The sequence below is a fragment of the Dromaius novaehollandiae genome, chromosome 8 (genome assembly GCF_036370855.1).
Source record: "Dromaius novaehollandiae isolate bDroNov1 chromosome 8, bDroNov1.hap1, whole genome shotgun sequence".
NCBI classification, from domain to species: domain Eukaryota; kingdom Metazoa; phylum Chordata; class Aves; order Casuariiformes; family Dromaiidae; genus Dromaius; species Dromaius novaehollandiae.
Window position 1 is genome coordinate 12,372,144 of NC_088105.1, and position 16,811 is coordinate 12,388,954.

The window sequence follows — 16,811 nt, forward strand, 5'->3', positions numbered from 1 at the left end:
GCACAGAAACAGCCAGGGAGACTGCTGAATGTGAAATATGAAGGAGTGACTAGCGAGTGTATGGCGAGCTTGCAAGAGAAGGCTTTTGTCAGAAGAGGACAGAAGCCAGAGGAAGGAAGGATTGGGCCTTGGTGTGACCCTCCCCTGGTTAGAGAGTAAGAGAGTCCAGGAGTTCAGCTCTGGTAATGACTATTTCTCATGAGCTTCTGAGTTACAATAGTGGAAGTTTTACAGTGCTGTTGAGCTGTGTGCTGAAAAAACAATCCTCCAGCTTTCAACTAATTTAGTTACCATCTGTGAGCTGTTTAGGTAATTCTCCTCGTTTAGCTTTCCCTGTTTAATTTTGCGAGGTATGCCTTTGCTTTATTACACCTCCTTTACATATGTCTGTACAGGCACAGAGTAGCACATAGGTACGTTACTCAGAGGATTTTCTATAGTACTTGTCACTGATGCGCTTTGAGGGCAGAAAAGGGTAATGCTAGATCACTGTAGCGTAGCCACACCTTACAGTAATTTTGGTGTGTGGACCTGTGGTCTGTTCTGTTCTTCACGCACCAGTGTATTTTAGACGCACACAGAAAGTGCAAAATATATAAATAAAAAGAGCTTCATCCAATTAAGCTTCAACACTGGCATTTGTATAGATGTCTGTGTTTTATTTTGTGCTTTCTGTACAAAATTCAGTTCACTGTTGGATTTCAAGTTTTGAAGTTAACGTATTAAGGTTGTCCTTAATTCACCCAGGTCAGGCTAAGTATTGCATCTCATATGATGCATAAGATTTCCCTGCAACCCAGGGGCATATCAGTTGTCGTGGCAAGGCACAGTGAGGTGAATTAATTAATTCCAACACATCCTGGGCTCTGTCGACCAATACTGAAGAATCCCAGAAGAAGAAAAGAGCTATCTAGAGCTACCAGAGCTATCCTGTGTTTCCTATAGTATCGTCTGGAATTTTTTTCATATATATTGTCTTGTTGCCAGTGTTCATGGTCTCTGAAATTAAAAGCATTCCTCATAAAGGGGATTACAAGATTAAAAATATTGCTCATAAAGAACATGTTGATCCTCACTGGGAGGATGACAGACTTAAAAACATCAAATTACTGATGTCACCAAATAAAACTAATTTAGGAGATAGCGATGCATTTTTAAAGAAAAAGTAGGGATGTGTTAGATTTACAAACTGTAAGAGATTTCCTTCCCAGTAAGCTCATTCTTCATTTATCATTTTATAATGAGAAAACCCTTTAAATTTAAAGTTAGTCTCATACAAATGTCACTTTCTAGCTTTCTTGCTAATCCAGAGGAAATATTATCCTAGTGGTCCCTGAGGTCCAATGTCTAGGTGTTGGATACATGATAAACTTACTTGAAGCTTTCTTAGTGAGATATAGTCCTCTGGAGACAGCTGTGGATTTAATTTTTCAAGGTTTAGTACAACCTAACCTTTTAAAAATAAGATTTAAGTTTCCCTTGTCAGGTCACTTAAGAGTTTCTTCTTTTATTTTCCGCTTTTTTTTTTTCTCTCCTCTGCTACTTGCCCAGACTTCTAATCCCTGGCCTCTGGAGGAAACATTTAACCATCTCAAACTTTTCATATCTTGATTATTTTTTCATTTCCAAAGGACAATACAGCACATTTTGCTTTTGAACAGTTGCAGTGTGAGAGCTCAGATAGCATGCAGTCATGCAAAGCAAAGAGTTTTCAGTCTGTGCATGTAGGTTTCTACTTTCAGCTCTGAACAACAGTGGTTTTTTGAAAGTTCAGAGTCACTCCTCTGTGTGAGAACAGTATTTCACAAGAAGAGGTATGTATGTACTCTCTGAAATCCATGTTCCCATGTGTTTATGCTGTCCAGGAGTTGGGCTTAATCTAGTTTTCTTGCCCCTTGATACTTATCACTTAGTTTTCCAGAAACTGAGTTTAGTGTTCCAAGGCATGCAAAGGATTTAACCAGATAGTTCCTGGTATTGTGAAATTCCACACAACTTGGAGACAATGTGAGGATGGAGGCTATCCAAGCCAGCGATTTCACAAATACACTATATGTAAACTGTAGAAGGTAGTGTACTTGTGACACTTCTATTGATCCAGTAAAAATGCTGCTTAGAGCTCCTAACCTCCTCCCCTTTCTGGTTCCCTGTGTGCTCCCCTCCTTCTGCCAGGCCAGTCCTTCTCAGGAGCTAAAGGTGGCTGAGGCCTTTTAAAAGTCACTCTTCAGAATTGTTCCCTACAGTCAACGTTTTTGGGTTTTTTTTTGTTTTGTTTTGGTTTTTTTTTGCTTTCAGCTTTTCTTTGGGCTTGCTCAAGAAATGAGTTTTATGCTTTCATCAGGTCTCTTCTTCCTCCCTCTAGTAACTTCTTGACTTGTTGGCCAAGTGCAATGACCATCGAAAGATGTGTACAGAGTCTGAAAGACAACTAAGAGGTTTGTGCAAACTGGCTGCCAGGTAGATGAGAGAGAACGTGCTGCCGGGTAGATGGAGAGACTCCACTGGCGAGGGTTAAGCAGAGCTCAGCTGCTGAGCAGCAGTTAAGGGGCCAGTCGCTAAGTGTGCACTAGCCAGCCAGATGGCACAGATGAATGGACTGGCCAAGCTCTCCCAGAACAGCTTGAGGCTGGCCACAGCCCATGCAGTTTCTCGTCTCAGGTGGATCTTTTGCAATATGTGGCAAGTGGGAAGAGGTATGTGGGCTATTTCAGGTAGAAGCAGTAAGACACAAATCTAAAGGAAACTAAGCATTGTGTAGCTCCATTACTCACAGACAACACATTTGCCAGTTAGTTTTAAGTGCCCTGTCTAAAAGGATGTTCTCCACCACTGTTAGGTAATGTGCTGCTCTACTAGGTGGGGAGGAGCATCAGGGAAATGCCAGTTTGATTTTTGCCACCTTAGCCAACAGCAGGGAGGGATCCACAGAACTCCCTGTGTGCAAGCCTGAGTCTTTCCACTTCAGCCTCTCTAATAACCATATGCTCTCATCTCCATCTCTGGCAAATTGCAGAAGATTGAATGTTCTTTCTAACCCATGGTCTGCCCAGATCATTTCTACGTATTTGTTATCCATTGCACCCTCTCCTTCCTCGTGTCAGAGTTTTTTGTCTTATCCTGATGTTCCCACTCCAGAGAAGGGCTGTTCTGCCCTGGCATCACCACCCTCATGTCCTGTCTCGTCACTAGTACGTGCTCTGATATGCCCAGGATGGGAGCCTTGATGCATCGATCCTTTAAGAGTTCGTGAAAATACTTGGTCTGGCTCTGTGAGGAAGCAGCATGTAGATGCTAAGAATTAGCTGAAACACAAGTTTCTTGACTGATGGATTTAACCGCTTCCCTTAGGCATTGCTACCATTCACTGTCAGAGACAAGCTACTGGGCAAGATGCATTTTGGTCTCAGCAGATGGGTCAGTCTTATGCCTTGGATACAGTCCAGTTGAGAGGAAGTGGAGAGGCATGTTTTTCCAGCAGTGCTGCGTTCAGAAGTAGCTTCGATGGTGTGGTTTACTGTCTTTCTTTTGCTTTGGAAGTGAACATAAAGCCTTTTTGAGAGACTCTACCAAAGCCTTTCTGGTCGTTACATAGCAGAGCTGAAAGAGATCATCAAAACCAGCTTATCTTCCACTTGCCCTGTTCTCCTACAGGCTTTTCTCTATTGTTTTTTGTGCTGTTTCCTGAGTGTGCAACATTTGCTTTATTCTGGCTCACCAAACCACTATCCCCTCTGGTCACTCCTTAAAACTTTTCTTATGTGCAGTCCACAGTGACTGAGACAGCCAGTCTCCACACCTCCTTCCTCCTTGGTTAAAGAGCTGTGCCTGCATTCTTAAACACAGAGCAAGGGGGGATATGTACTATGCAGGCACGCACACAGTGGGCTACAGCTAACTTGAGCCTTCATTTTCCAAAACCCACAGACCCTGCCACTCAGCCAGAAGGAGATTTTTGTTAGCTTTCACCTAGAGAAGGAGCTTTAGCATGCACTTGAGCCAACAGAGGGCAAGATACACAAAAATCGATATCAAGAAGAAGTGCCTTTAAAAGACAGTTCTAAGCAGCCCAGCCCTCACTGGAGTATCTGGAGTCACATATCACAGTGAAAGGCAGGATTCCATGCTGGACCTAAAACCTTCTTAGGCTCCATCAATTAAACCATCACATATGGGGTGGAAGAGACTCATCAAGGAACTCTCACTAAGGTTCAATGAAAACCAGATGTTGTAGGCACAGCTGTCATGCTTCTTATCAAGAACAACAGAGCAGCCCCACTGCAGTTTCATCAGAAACCCTGCCCTTCCTTCTCTCCAGCCCCAACACTATTCGGAGTCCCTAACCAGAACCAAATAACATCCTTGCAGTCAAAGCATGCAGGAGTCCTCCCCAAATATTGCTGTTTACATTATCGTAGTGTTTATGGATCTGCAAATCAGTGCCCCACTGTGATTGTCGCCTTCCTTGCAGATGTGATGAGACAAGCTCCCACTCCTGCCTAAGTGGCTTCACTCACTCCCTTAAAAATGTAATTTTAGTGGTGGCTCCTGACCTAGAAGGATTAGAGGGAAAGAACTGTGTATTCCCTCCATAAGAATAAAGCTCTGGCCAACTTCATTTACATGAATTATAATGTGTTTACCCATAGGGCTCACATGCTGTGTTTTGTTGCTTTAGATGGAATTGCAGATTGCTAAATTCCAGTTGTATAAACGATAACGGATTGCTGCTGTGACTGTACCCGTGAAAGGGCAAGGGAATTGTGCAGGGTATGCCCTGAAGGGCGTGAGTCATCCTGACCTACAGGCAATGAACTGTGCTTGGGAAATGTGGCTCAAAGAGAAGATCTCTCATGAGAGATTAGAAGTCTTGTCCTAGGAATTGGGTCTTTGCCTAAGGACCTGTTTTGCTCTGCATCTGTTTGGTCCTTTTGCCACAAAGTGATTCTGCAAGACTGACTAGTCTGCTGGTGACAACAACATTATTATTGTTTGCACTTGTAAACGATACATTGAAACCAAATTTACCTAAGTGTGATTACAAATAAATAAAGAAGGGAAATAACCCTGCAAACAAAGCAAGACATTTCATTTGACCTGACATGGAATGTTTGTTCATGTGAGGAAACAAATACTTCAGTTTCTGGTCAACCCAAAACAGTATTTTTTCTCAGTTCAGCACTCACCTAAAAACAAATTATTTTCATTATTTCAGTAATTCCTGTGAAGACAGCTGAGTCTAATTGTACCTCTAAGTAGAGTTTAGGTGGGTGAGGATTGTGGCTTAGCGTTCTGGACTTCTGCAAGTCAGACAATTAGCTCATTCATTGTCATATTACAGTTTCCCAGCTAGACACCCAGGCACTGGCATACGCTGTTGCTCTGAATAAGCCACTGAAGCTGCAGTCAGAACAACACAGGCACTTGCTCTCCTGGCTGCAGAGAAGTCAGTTATAAAGGTTACCATCTGCTGTCCAACCTACAGCTGTTCTTCCCTGCCCTCAGGTTTGCCAGCATAACTGCACTTGTGCTCTCTGCTTATTCTTCTTCTGTCACAGTGATCCTGTGGTTTTCAGGAACTTTTAAAAACTTCTTGTCAGAGCTTAAAAAAAGAAAAAAAAATTGCTTTAACATCTATTCCTGACATCATATGCCAGGCCTGAGCATGAGGAAGAAGAATTTGTATAAAGGCTGTTTTAAGATAAAGAGACATCTTACAGCAATCTGATGGCTTGTCTGTGCAGAAATCAGATTGCATACCAGGTGTTTTGTAAGCAGAACACAGTAATTTAAAGGCAAATTTGACCTTTTGTGACCTGCATGATATGTGGAGCTAGTGCACATGTTTTCTTTTTCTCTTCTGTGCAGCTGATATGTTTCAGAATATACAGATCAGATCTGCATATACAGATCAGATCTGTGGAGATAGGTAGTTACCTACTAATGTAAGAAAAAATCCAGCTTCTCTAAATACCCTGATGCTCCAACAAGCAGATCTGCCTTGGATCTTGCAGTGACTCATTATGAGCTATGTGATACCTTGTTTTAAACCTGCCACCCTCAGGCATAGATCAGCTGCAGGTATTTTAACAAGAAGCTACCCTGGCTAATCCTTTGCTTTAATCTGTGAAAGATCTGATGTCCTAGGACTGCCTGATCACACAGGGAAGAGGAAGAAGACAGATGGAGGAACTATTTGTTTACCCACTTAAATACAAGCACATTCTTATTTTAGACCAGAAGCTGTTCGAGGTAATGACTGTCATGCATTATGGCTGTGTCTACACTGTTATTTTAGTGCAGGGCTTCAGTTTACCCCAAGGTCCAGATTCCCGAGTGTCCCTGCTAACAAACAGACTGGCTTTCTGCCTTTACTTTGGGAAGAGTCAAATGGCCCTTTGGGAAAGGCAACTAAAGCTGAGAAGCAAGCTGGCCCACAGTAGCTCTACAGGTAGTATGGGTGCCTCTGTGCCCGCACTCAAGCCCCACTCTTCTTGTTAATGGAGATACAGGCGATATATTCGTGCATGGGCTGTGCAGCTGCGAGATAAATTGATACTGTTCCTGCTCAAAATAAGGAGCTAGGAGACTGTGTGAAGCTAGCAGAGTTGTGAGTTGTTCTTAGCTGGAGATACTAAGATGCTGCTCTTGACAAGTAGAGAATATGGCACCTGAGTTTTTGGAAAAAAACTGAATGTTTTGTGGCTTTTCTCCAGGCACTTCTTGGCATAAATCTATGTTTCTGTCTAATCTTTGACAGCAACAGTAGGAAGTGCTTTAACAGCCTTGGTGCTGTTATCATTCACCTGCTCTGCTGTGTTAGTATCTGAGGACTTAATGTGTCTCCATAGTGACCATTAGAGCGTAAGGCTGTTTGGAGTAGGGACTAAGTCTTAGTTACATGCAAACAAAATGAATGTAATCACCGTTTATGCCAGCTTGTGTGTGTCTTCATTCTTCTTGTGTGAGGCAGGACTGCTGTGAGTGAAAACTACCCTAAGATCATTGCCAATTTATCGATAGCATTTGTAGCCAACATTCATAATAATAATAATTCATAATTCATATTTCTGTGAACTTTAGTTTCTGACAGGTTTGTGTTGAATGGTTGGGCATGGTAACTTGGAAAGAGAGGCACAGAGGTGCTCTTTCACCTTCCTGCTTGTGGGTTTTCCAGTGTCTCAGAAGGGCAAAATTCACTGTGCGGACTGACACTGAGATGGGAACTGTTTTTCTACCCTTTCTACTGTTTTGATGTGAGCTTTGAAGTATTTTTGAGACCTCACTTTTTTTTTTTTTGAGATTACAGCTAGTTTAAATGTTGCTTGGGGAAAGGGTAACAGGGAAATTCAGAGTCATAGGCAGAGACATATACAACATGATTGCACATATTTTTTTTCTTAAGGAAACCAGGATAGAAATGTATTATGAGAAGATCAGTAGCAGAGCATTAAAAAAATAGGGAGTGACTGTTTCAACCTGAAATATGCCCTATTTCTCTTGTGTACATATTCACTGTGGCAATTGGCCAAATCCTTGGAGGTCTAAACCCATAGAGCTTCTCTGGAGTTCCAGCCTCCGGTGTGACTTCATCGGCCCAGAGGAACCTAAATGTGTGGGCCCGAAGGGAGAGCTAACACTCACTTCTGCTTGGAAGGTAGGACAGACAGGGCTCCTTTCTGCCTGTGCTCTTCACATCCTCATAGTGAATGCAAAAGCCCAGTCCCCTATGGGCCTCATGAGTGTCGCAGCCACTGGGAGCCCTTGGCTCCAGCATCCTCCCCAGTGTTGTCCCAGCTCCTGGCCCCACTGGTATACACCAGGGCTTACGTTTCACACTTGGAGTCACTGCTGCCTCTTTGCAGAGAGGTCGCTTTGCTGTACCATAGGCATTGCCAAAACCACAGCCATGACAAATGTAAACTGCAGTGTGAAATGTGGAACAGGTGGGCTCTGAGTTGCTAGGTGGCATCTTACAAAGTGATCTTATGCAATGTCTTTCCAAAGCGTTAATATGCTGTCTTGGCACATCTGTTCCTGGGGTACTAACTGGTGAATGACTGAAAATAGATAAGCAAAGGGGAAGGGCTAGGTTTGTGAGGAAACCAAGAGAGGTATACCAAGGATGCATCTGGGCCCATATTTTTCAAAATGAGTTGGAGAGAACCTTATGCTTCTCTGATAGGTATGTTACTAGGAAGAAGATTTGAGTCTGAGTTACTGCAGGAGACGGCTGGCGTTTCTCAGGCCAGGAGAATGTAGGGAGGGCTCAGGCTGTGGCACCAGGGAGCAAGAACCGATGTAACTAACCCCTGGCTGCCGTGATCCCACCCTCTCCACCCTATCCTCAACTGCAATGTTTTTGCCTCCCTTTTTGCACTTTTCTGGCACTTGTTCGCCTCTGCACTGAGTTGGTTCACTATGCTGACCTGACAGAAAAAGACAACTGATGTAGCAAGCTGAAATGGCTCATCAGAGACCTGAACAGCAGGAAGGCAGGAACAGGGAGGGTAGGAAAAAAGCTTGCAGTACTTAGGTTACCTTTGGGTGTCATGAAACCGCCTCTGCGTGCATCTCTGATAGGGTACAGGGAGGAAATCTGCATTATTGGTAAGACTGCTGTATGGCTGTAGCCATATCAGTTCCTCCTCACCTCCATCCTGGGTGGTTGTTCCAGCCCCCATACTGTAACGCACAACAAATTCCCTTGTGTCAGCTGTGGGATGGATTGGGGAACTGATCCAGCTTTAAAGAAAAATGAATACATTTTTCTGAATTACTTTTCAGGTGTATCAGTTCTCTGATCCGTTCGCCAGTGCAGTTGCCCCATCACATAGACTGGAAGAGCTGAGGGAGCAGTGTGCCAAGGCATTTAGCTAGGAATGGGTAGTATGAGATGGTAGTGGGGGAGGGGGGGTGAGAAAGGCGGTAAAACCTGGAGATGATTTTGCCCTAAAGACTCTGTAGTATCAAAGCACACAGATAGAAATTGACTGCTCCAAGGAAGCGAGTCATGTTGGAAAATATCCTTTAAATGATGCATTCCTAAATGCTGCTTAGCAGCATCTGACATAGACAAAGAGAGTCCTTCTAAAAATGCACTTGATGCAGCAAAATTACTAGTGATTTTCTTTGGGGGAGGCCAGATCTTCTTTGTTCTGCTCTCAGAAGCTTGATCAGATATTTGGCAGGAGTTGCAGTACTGTCCAGGACAGCACAGCAGTATGGCAACCTTTTTGTGATGAAAACACACACTTTCTGAGTATGCATTGCTCAGTCATAGTGTGCTTACACTGCAAACAGTTGGATAAACAGCTTGAAAAGCAGAAGCCCTCACAGCGCAGTGTGTGGAGTTCAGTGCAGTCAGCAGAAAAGCTCCCATTCCCTGCCAGGTACCTCTGCGACTGAGGAGAGTTGAATCTGTACCACATCAAGTGCCTGAGCTGCTGAGTGGCAAACAAGGTTTTGAAACAGTATCTGTCTGTCCTTGTCTCTTAAGGTCCTGATCCTCCTCTTGGATGTGATGTACTTATGATGTACAGCTCCTTCAGAAACTTACCAGTCTCCATCCTAAAAGCAGTTCAGCTTTTGACCCTAGTCTTCCTATTCCAGAATTTTGTTGCTGTAATGATCTGAACTCCTGTTTTCCAGCCAATGTATTTGTCTAACTTTATTAATGAACAACTTATCTCCTTTTGTTCTTCAGTCTATCCTGTTAGCTAAAACAAAAACTCTTCTCCTTCCCGGGTTTTACGATTCCTGTGTTCCCAGACAGCAACTTCTTCCAGCTAGTCTCTGTTGACATGATAGTAGTCTGTACCATTTAAACAGATTAAATGAGTCAGGGCAGACTGAAATGCATAGAATGTGGCTTGCCTATCATAGACAGTGGCAGAACATAAAGTTAAACCTATTGTTTCCTCATTGCTTGCTATAATCATAATTTATTAGGACATATGATTTGTGCAGAGGCATGTCCATGTTCTCTCTTCTGGCCTTTCTTTTGGCTCCTTCTGGACTGGAAAAACAAATAGTGAGGGAGAGGCTGGGAAACAAAATCACCCTCTGAGATTTAGAAGAGATAGCTGGGAGACCCTGGATAATATCTGTGTTCCTTTGAAGTGAAGGCTAAAGAGATTAGGAAAAGAAAAGCGTAATTGAATTAAATCCCCTCTTTTTCAGAGTGGATATACTTTTACCCTGGCTAAGCAATTTGCTGGTGGAGGTTTTTATCACTTTCCAGCACCTGCTGGTTTAGGAGGGCAGAGATTATTCTGAGCGAGTGCCAGCAGCCAGCATTTCTCATCCACTCTCCCCCGCCTCCACCCCCTGCTCTGCTCTAGGCACACACACCAATATAGAATGACAGCACATTGCCACAGTTTAAATGACACTGCCTCTGTCTCTTTAGAAGGACAGGTCTTGCTGAGAGTGCCAGCCACGGCAACCTTCCACCCTTGCAAAAAAAGTCTTTGTCATGGCATATAAGGGAGCACATTTGGCTTTTAAGTCACGCTGGCATAAAACAGATGAAGAACTCTGTCGGCACAGCATGTCCTTCATCTTGCACAAGGCGATCCGGAATGACTTCTTTCAAAGTTACCTTTATCTGCTGGAAAGGCTTCCCCTGGGTGAGTAGCTGGTGGGCAGGAGTGTCTGTGTGCACGTGTGACCGCTTTCCAGAAAGACGTATCATGCTAGACGGTAGACTGCAAACCCATTAATGACAATAAGTAGTTCTGAGGAGCCCTGCTAGAGACACTGCAATGCGAACTAGACCATTTGCTGTTCTCTTTCTCAGCTCCGTCTAATTCAGTATCCTTTGGTATCCTCCTGTTTTACCTAAATACCCCCCAAATTGTTGGCAGGGAGGCAAAGGGAAAGACCTCAAAAATAAAATGTTTTCTACTGATGGTAGCATTAGACCCTTTTTTGTCACCATTAAATTAAAGCATACATTGACCTGTTTGGAACTTGGAAGGACAAATGCAAAAGTACCAGAGCTGGCAGGCCTTACTTTCTGTTGTCTGATACCTATTTTGTTGTTTTTCAGTGTGTCCTTAGCCTTGTCATATGTATTGCTTTGGACAAATGTTTGAAAGATAATGATTTTTAATTTTTTTATCAAGAGCCTCTTTAATCCAGATCTCTGCAGCAGGTTGTCTTGCCCACTGTTTATTATCTAGTGGGAAAATACTTCCAAAATGTTTATTTATAGCGCAGTTTCAGTAGAAGCCTCTGGTTACAGGATGCCAAGACATTTATTTAGGTGCAGAAAAAGGGTGTTCAGTTCTCATGAGAATTTGACTCTGAACAAGAATGAAAGCTCTCCCCAGAACAGCATACCTAAAAATGAGACTTTACTTGAATCTGTATTATGTTAAAATGTCACTTTTTTTTTTAGCAGAATTATACAGCCTCTACTGAATGTTAGAACTGTAGGCATTTGAGATGGGAAGGATGTGTCTGTCCAACCTGCTAAGCTGCTCTTCAGAGTGAATTCTTGAGGGCTACTTCCTAATTGAAAGATCTATTTAGACAAGTGGATTATTTTACCTGATTGTGTGAAAATGCATGGACCACAGTGGAAACTCTGCTTAAGATACTAGAATTCAAAAGTCATGTAAAGAGAAAAGGCATTTCCGTGTTTTTTTAGTATTCAGTGTGACTTCTAGCATATAGCAACATCTGCAGCTATCTAAAAAGAAGCAGGGAAGATAAATTCTCCTGTCCCTAATGGTAGGAAGATGGGAAAAATTAAAAGGAAGGAAAGATGGAAAGGAAGGAAAGTTAAAGGTCCATGTAATCTCAAAAAATCTATGAAAATGTTGTTCTTCCATTTGTTTTGAAAGTAAACACAACATATTAGGAACTAAGCAGGATATCCTGCAATGTAACTGTTAGTATAATTATTAATAGTCATTTAAAGGCTTTAAAAGGTACTACTATGAACATCTAGCCTAGAATTTCACATAACGGTTCTTGTATCATGCTTGTAACTTTTGACTGGGCCACAGTATATGTTTGTGAAGACAAAAATACCTTGATTTAAAGGCTCCAAGTGACTGAGAATTCATCAATCTGTCATTAAGCTGTTTCCAGGCCTAATTGCTCCACTGTTTTACAACTGTATTTTATTTCTTGTCTGAATTTATTTGAATTCCCATTCCCAGCCAACAAGTTTTGTTAAGCCTTTGCCTATCTGATTAAAGAGCCCCTCTGCCAGATTTTTCAGGTCCTGAATCATTCTTACAACTTTTTTAAACAGTTTTTCATGTGTCAGCTTATTGCCAGCAAATACACATTAGTTTTGAGTCAAGCCTTCATGTGAACCTGTAGTTTGTCTGTTACTCCATGGTAACTGTCATGGAGTAAAGGTGACAAGAGACAACGAGCATAAATTGAAACAGTAGAGGTTCAGACTGGATGTAAAGAAAAACTGTCTCCCCATGAGGATGGTCAGGCTTTGGAATGGGTTGCCCAGGGAGGTTGTACAATTCTCCATCCGTGGAGGTTTTCAAGACCCAGCTGTATAAAGCCCTGAGGAACCTCGTTTGACCTTATGGCTGCCCCTGCTTTGAGCAGATATTTGGACTAGAAGCCTCCTTAGTTCCCTTCCGACCTGGATTATCCCATGATCCTGTGCTCTAAGCAGTGGAGAGCACAGAATGTGCTAGGTCTGAGCATCTCTTCAGAAGTACGTTTTCCAATTCAGTTCAGAGTGCAGCTGAAGAGAAATAAACTGAACTTTTCAGACTTAAACACTAGATCCAGATCCCTCTGTGTAAACACTGTTAAACCCCTTAAACAGCACTAAGACTGTCACCTAGCAGTGTAGTTAAGCATGTGCTTAACTCCAAGCATCAGTAATAACACTGAAATCAGGCCTCGCATTGAAGGTTGCAGTGCAGCCCAGGGTCAGCAAGGTACAAACTTCGCTTTGAGCTATACTAACTCCAGACTCATTCCACCCCTCCGTTACTGGGTTCAGTGGTAGAGCGCTTTGGCATGTTTACCTATGAGCTGAGCATATCTGGTATCACAGTCTGTTAAGAGAAACATGTCATGTTTACAGACCAGAGTAACATTTATAAATAAAAGACATGACTAGCTTTAGGCCCTGATCCAACAATGTACTTATATGTGTGAATGCCCTTAAGCCCAGTGGACTTTAATGGAGGTATTCAGATGCTGAATGTTACGCATGTGTTTACTTGGGCTGTGGGACTCTGTGCCAGTGGAGTGAGATCTGTAGTGAAAGACTCAAATGATCAGTCAACAGAGCCAGATATTCCAGCGTGTGAGGCACGTGTCTGTATGTAAAACTGCTTTGGGGGAGTTAATGTTCATCCTCTGTAAAACAGAATTTAAGTGATCCTCAGACCACAGTGGAGAGGTGGATTCCATCCTGGATCCGGATCGCTGTTTTTCAGCTGATGCACAAAGCAGATGTTAAATTTAAAAGGGAATACTCAGCCAATCTGGAATTAGTTAAGTATCTTGCAGAAAGCATTTGGAGCCACAAAATAATGCTTACAAATAAAAACTTAAAAAAAAATTATTTGCAACATTTGCTTCTGGCAAGGAAATTTAGCCGAGCAAACCCTGCAATCAAGAACTATAAGACAGTCTATGCAGGTTGGGATTGCACCCAGTCCTCCTCGTTAAGTGCTTCCATTTCTCTAGAGATTTAGATCAGCTGTGCTGGGAACCTGGAAAACAAATTTTTGAACTGATCCATAAAAAACTGTAGAGATAATGTTGTGGACTTTGCAGGGGAAAGGGCTTAGGTAAATGTTCTCTGTCTAGCCCAGGGGTTGGCATTCAGCTCTGTGTCACCACTCTGCATCCAGATAGTGTTTGCAGTGACTGAAGATTATTAACTTCTGATGAACATTCAGTGACCCTTAGAGAATCAGTTTCTGTTCTCAGCCTTTTATTCCAGTGGGTTCATCTTAACCATCTTCACTTGGAGGTCTTGCCAGCAGGTTCAGCTGAGAGACCAAGCATGTCATGAGAAAGAGTTTCTTCTTACTTTATTTCTTCTTTATTTCTTCTTACTTTCTTACACTTCTCTAACTTGAAGCCTTACAAGTCACCTAACTTACTCCTGAAAACCTTGTCTGTGAAAGACAGCTATACCCTCCCACCCAAATCTCTGTGAGACTTACAGGCTCCATTGTCCTATCCTGCCCATGCTGTACTTTACAAAGTACACTGAAATCAGGTTGTGCATCAGTGACAGATCTCAAAAATATTTCAGTTCCTGATGCATGAGATAGTCCCACATGTGTCATGGAACGGGAGATGCCTCTGACTAGACAGGTCCTGTGATGAGGAGGTATGCTGGAACGGAGTTGCAGTACTTAACTGCTACCAAGGACATATGCCTTCTCACAGGGCTTTTTTGGGGTAGATTCCTGCAGGCTGGCACTCCTCCTGCTGCCTCTGGTGCTGCTGCAGGCGCCTGAGTGCCAGGCGCAGCCAAGAAGAAGATCAGAGGTGAGGCTGATTGTCTGTGTCTGGAAAACTGGGTTGTGGAGTGGGAAAGTTGGCAGTGTTGCAAATTCATGAGAGGGAGGAGTAACACTGAGGGAGCAAGAGGTGAAAATCATCTGTATGGATCGCACACACCATGTGTGAGACCATAGGTCTGCAGGAGTATGCTTTGGGTACAGTGCCACCCTTCATGTTAGCCTGTGTCCTTACATGCCCTCAGGTGGGGGACTTGCATAAGAATATCTCTGCATAGCCTCCATGGGTAGATAAAACCCCATAGATGCTAAGACCAGAGCTGATTTCAGATGCCAGCACGTAAGGCAGGTCTCTGGGGTCCCAGCTGACTAGGGGGGAGTGCATGTCAGCTGGTGTATGTACGCAAATCCCGCCAGGCTTTTTGTGAGTCTGATACTGGATCTGAGTGAGAAATTTGAGAGCACACACTACAGATCTGATATCCTGAACCACATATCGTCTCCATATGTTGCCTTGGGTCAGGTTTCTGTTTTGAGTAGAGGGACTCTGAATATTTGTCATTCATGCTGCCAACTGCCTGTGGCACCCTGTCCTTGTGTGCAGACAGCCTGTAAACACCTTTCCCTTCCATCTAGCAGAATGGGATAAATCACCATGCTTTGGTAGTTCCATTAAACAAGCCCTAGAGATCATCGCTGGACTCTCATAAGGAAGGTCTTGCAAAGCTGACATCCAGGGATTCAGTTCTGGCATCTGAGTGGGAAAAAAAAAGACACTCAGGGAAAAGAAGATGGTGCCACTCCCAGGGGAAGATGGAGATCATTCACTAGAAGAATCACAACCACCAGTGAAGTCTTTATTTCCCAGGCTCTGGGAAGCACCCAGGCCAGGTTGTGCTGGGGATTGGCTGCTACCCTCTGTATTAATTTCTTCAGTTAAATGGTTTCTTCTGAATATGTGAATATAATCAGCGGAGTGTGTAAAACCCCCAGATTTGACCCTTGCTGGGCTCAATGCTTGCTTGTGGTATAAATTTTTCAGGCATAACATAAATGTGTAATGGATTAAAGCTTTAATAGCATCCGTTCAGCAGTTGACTTAAGCAGGTGATGACAAGAGGGGCTGGTAATGCTGCTTTTGTTGGATGAAGGATATGCCGGGCATGCTGCTTATGTGTAACCCAATAGTACTATTCTGTTCCGAGTGGTCGTTGGTGGTAATTATTCCCCATCCTACTTCCTTTGTCCCCTGCCTTATTTTCCTCCAAAATGTCATTCTCCTGCTGAGGATGGGCAGGCACACACTTATCATTCCCTGCTGAGCTTGTTTGCCCTCAATAAATACATTCCAGGCTTATATTCAGGGCCTCTGGCCTAGCTCTCGTCCTCTGCATAGAGGGCATAATTCTCATTCCCCAGCCACAGTAGGCAAGGCATGGCCTGTTCAGACCCTTCTTAGCAGTTACCAGCAATGCTTCTGTAGAAATTTAAAGCTGTAGTACGCAGAAGACTAACTCAGAACAGCAACAAAGTACTGCTCCCTCATCCTTCTGTTTATTTAGTCTGCAGGGAGGTCTCCATTTCCATTGTTTGTAACCAAAAAGGTATTTGCTGCTTGCTCATTTCCAGCTCCTTGAGCATGCTTGAAATCTGCAGCAGAGCTAGTCTCACACTGCAGAACAGCGCGCACAAGGACTTGTTCCTGGTGTAAATCCATCTCTTGTTATTGCTTAGCTTTCACACGCAGGCTTGTAGTTGTGTTTTCATTGGAAGGCCTGGTCGGCAAGAGCTCTGTGTCACACGCAGAAGGAAAACCTGCCTGTACGTGTGTGTGAGACAGCAAGAGCCGATGGGTTCCAAGCAAACTGTTTCTGGTCTGTCTGAATCCAGACTTTTGAGATACAAAGCATAACTACTGTTCATATGCCAAAGCCCATCAAGCATAGAAAAACCCAGGATGCTGAGGATAGATCTCAGTTCTTCAAAGAATGGGGGAAATAACCCTTTACCAAACAGACCTCACAGGTTTTAATAAAATAGCTTCAAACTTATGATTGCTGTATATATACAAAAAGCAAAATAACCAAGCAATGAAAAGAAACATCCCAGCCTCGGCACACAGGAGCTTTCCAGTATATCACCCATTAATTATCTCATTCCTTGATCTGTGACAGATGAAAATTTAGGACTATCTGCTCTAAGATGTCTCCCCTCTGTATAGTCATTTAGGCCTGAGACTACCATCTGCTCTTCGGTTCAACTTACTCACCGTGCCACAGATTGTAAAGTATCACTAAAAATAAACCAGAGCAAGTGCTTCATTCATCCACACTCTCTCTT

At 43.2% G+C, this 16,811-nt stretch overlaps 1 protein-coding gene across 2 annotated transcripts in view; it reads left to right on the forward strand.

Annotated features, from left to right (window-relative positions):
• NTMT2 (N-terminal Xaa-Pro-Lys N-methyltransferase 2) overlaps nt 1-16,811 on the forward strand; it is a 33,833-nt gene that overhangs the window by 5,397 nt on the left and 11,625 nt on the right. For both annotated transcript variants that reach the window (XM_064515672.1, XM_026123418.2), the window contains one exon: nt 10,409-10,628. In XM_064515672.1, coding sequence (XP_064371742.1) covers nt 10,475-10,628 — 154 coding nt within the window. In that variant the 5' untranslated portion in view covers nt 10,409-10,474. The remainder of the gene's footprint in view (nt 1-10,408; nt 10,629-16,811) is intronic.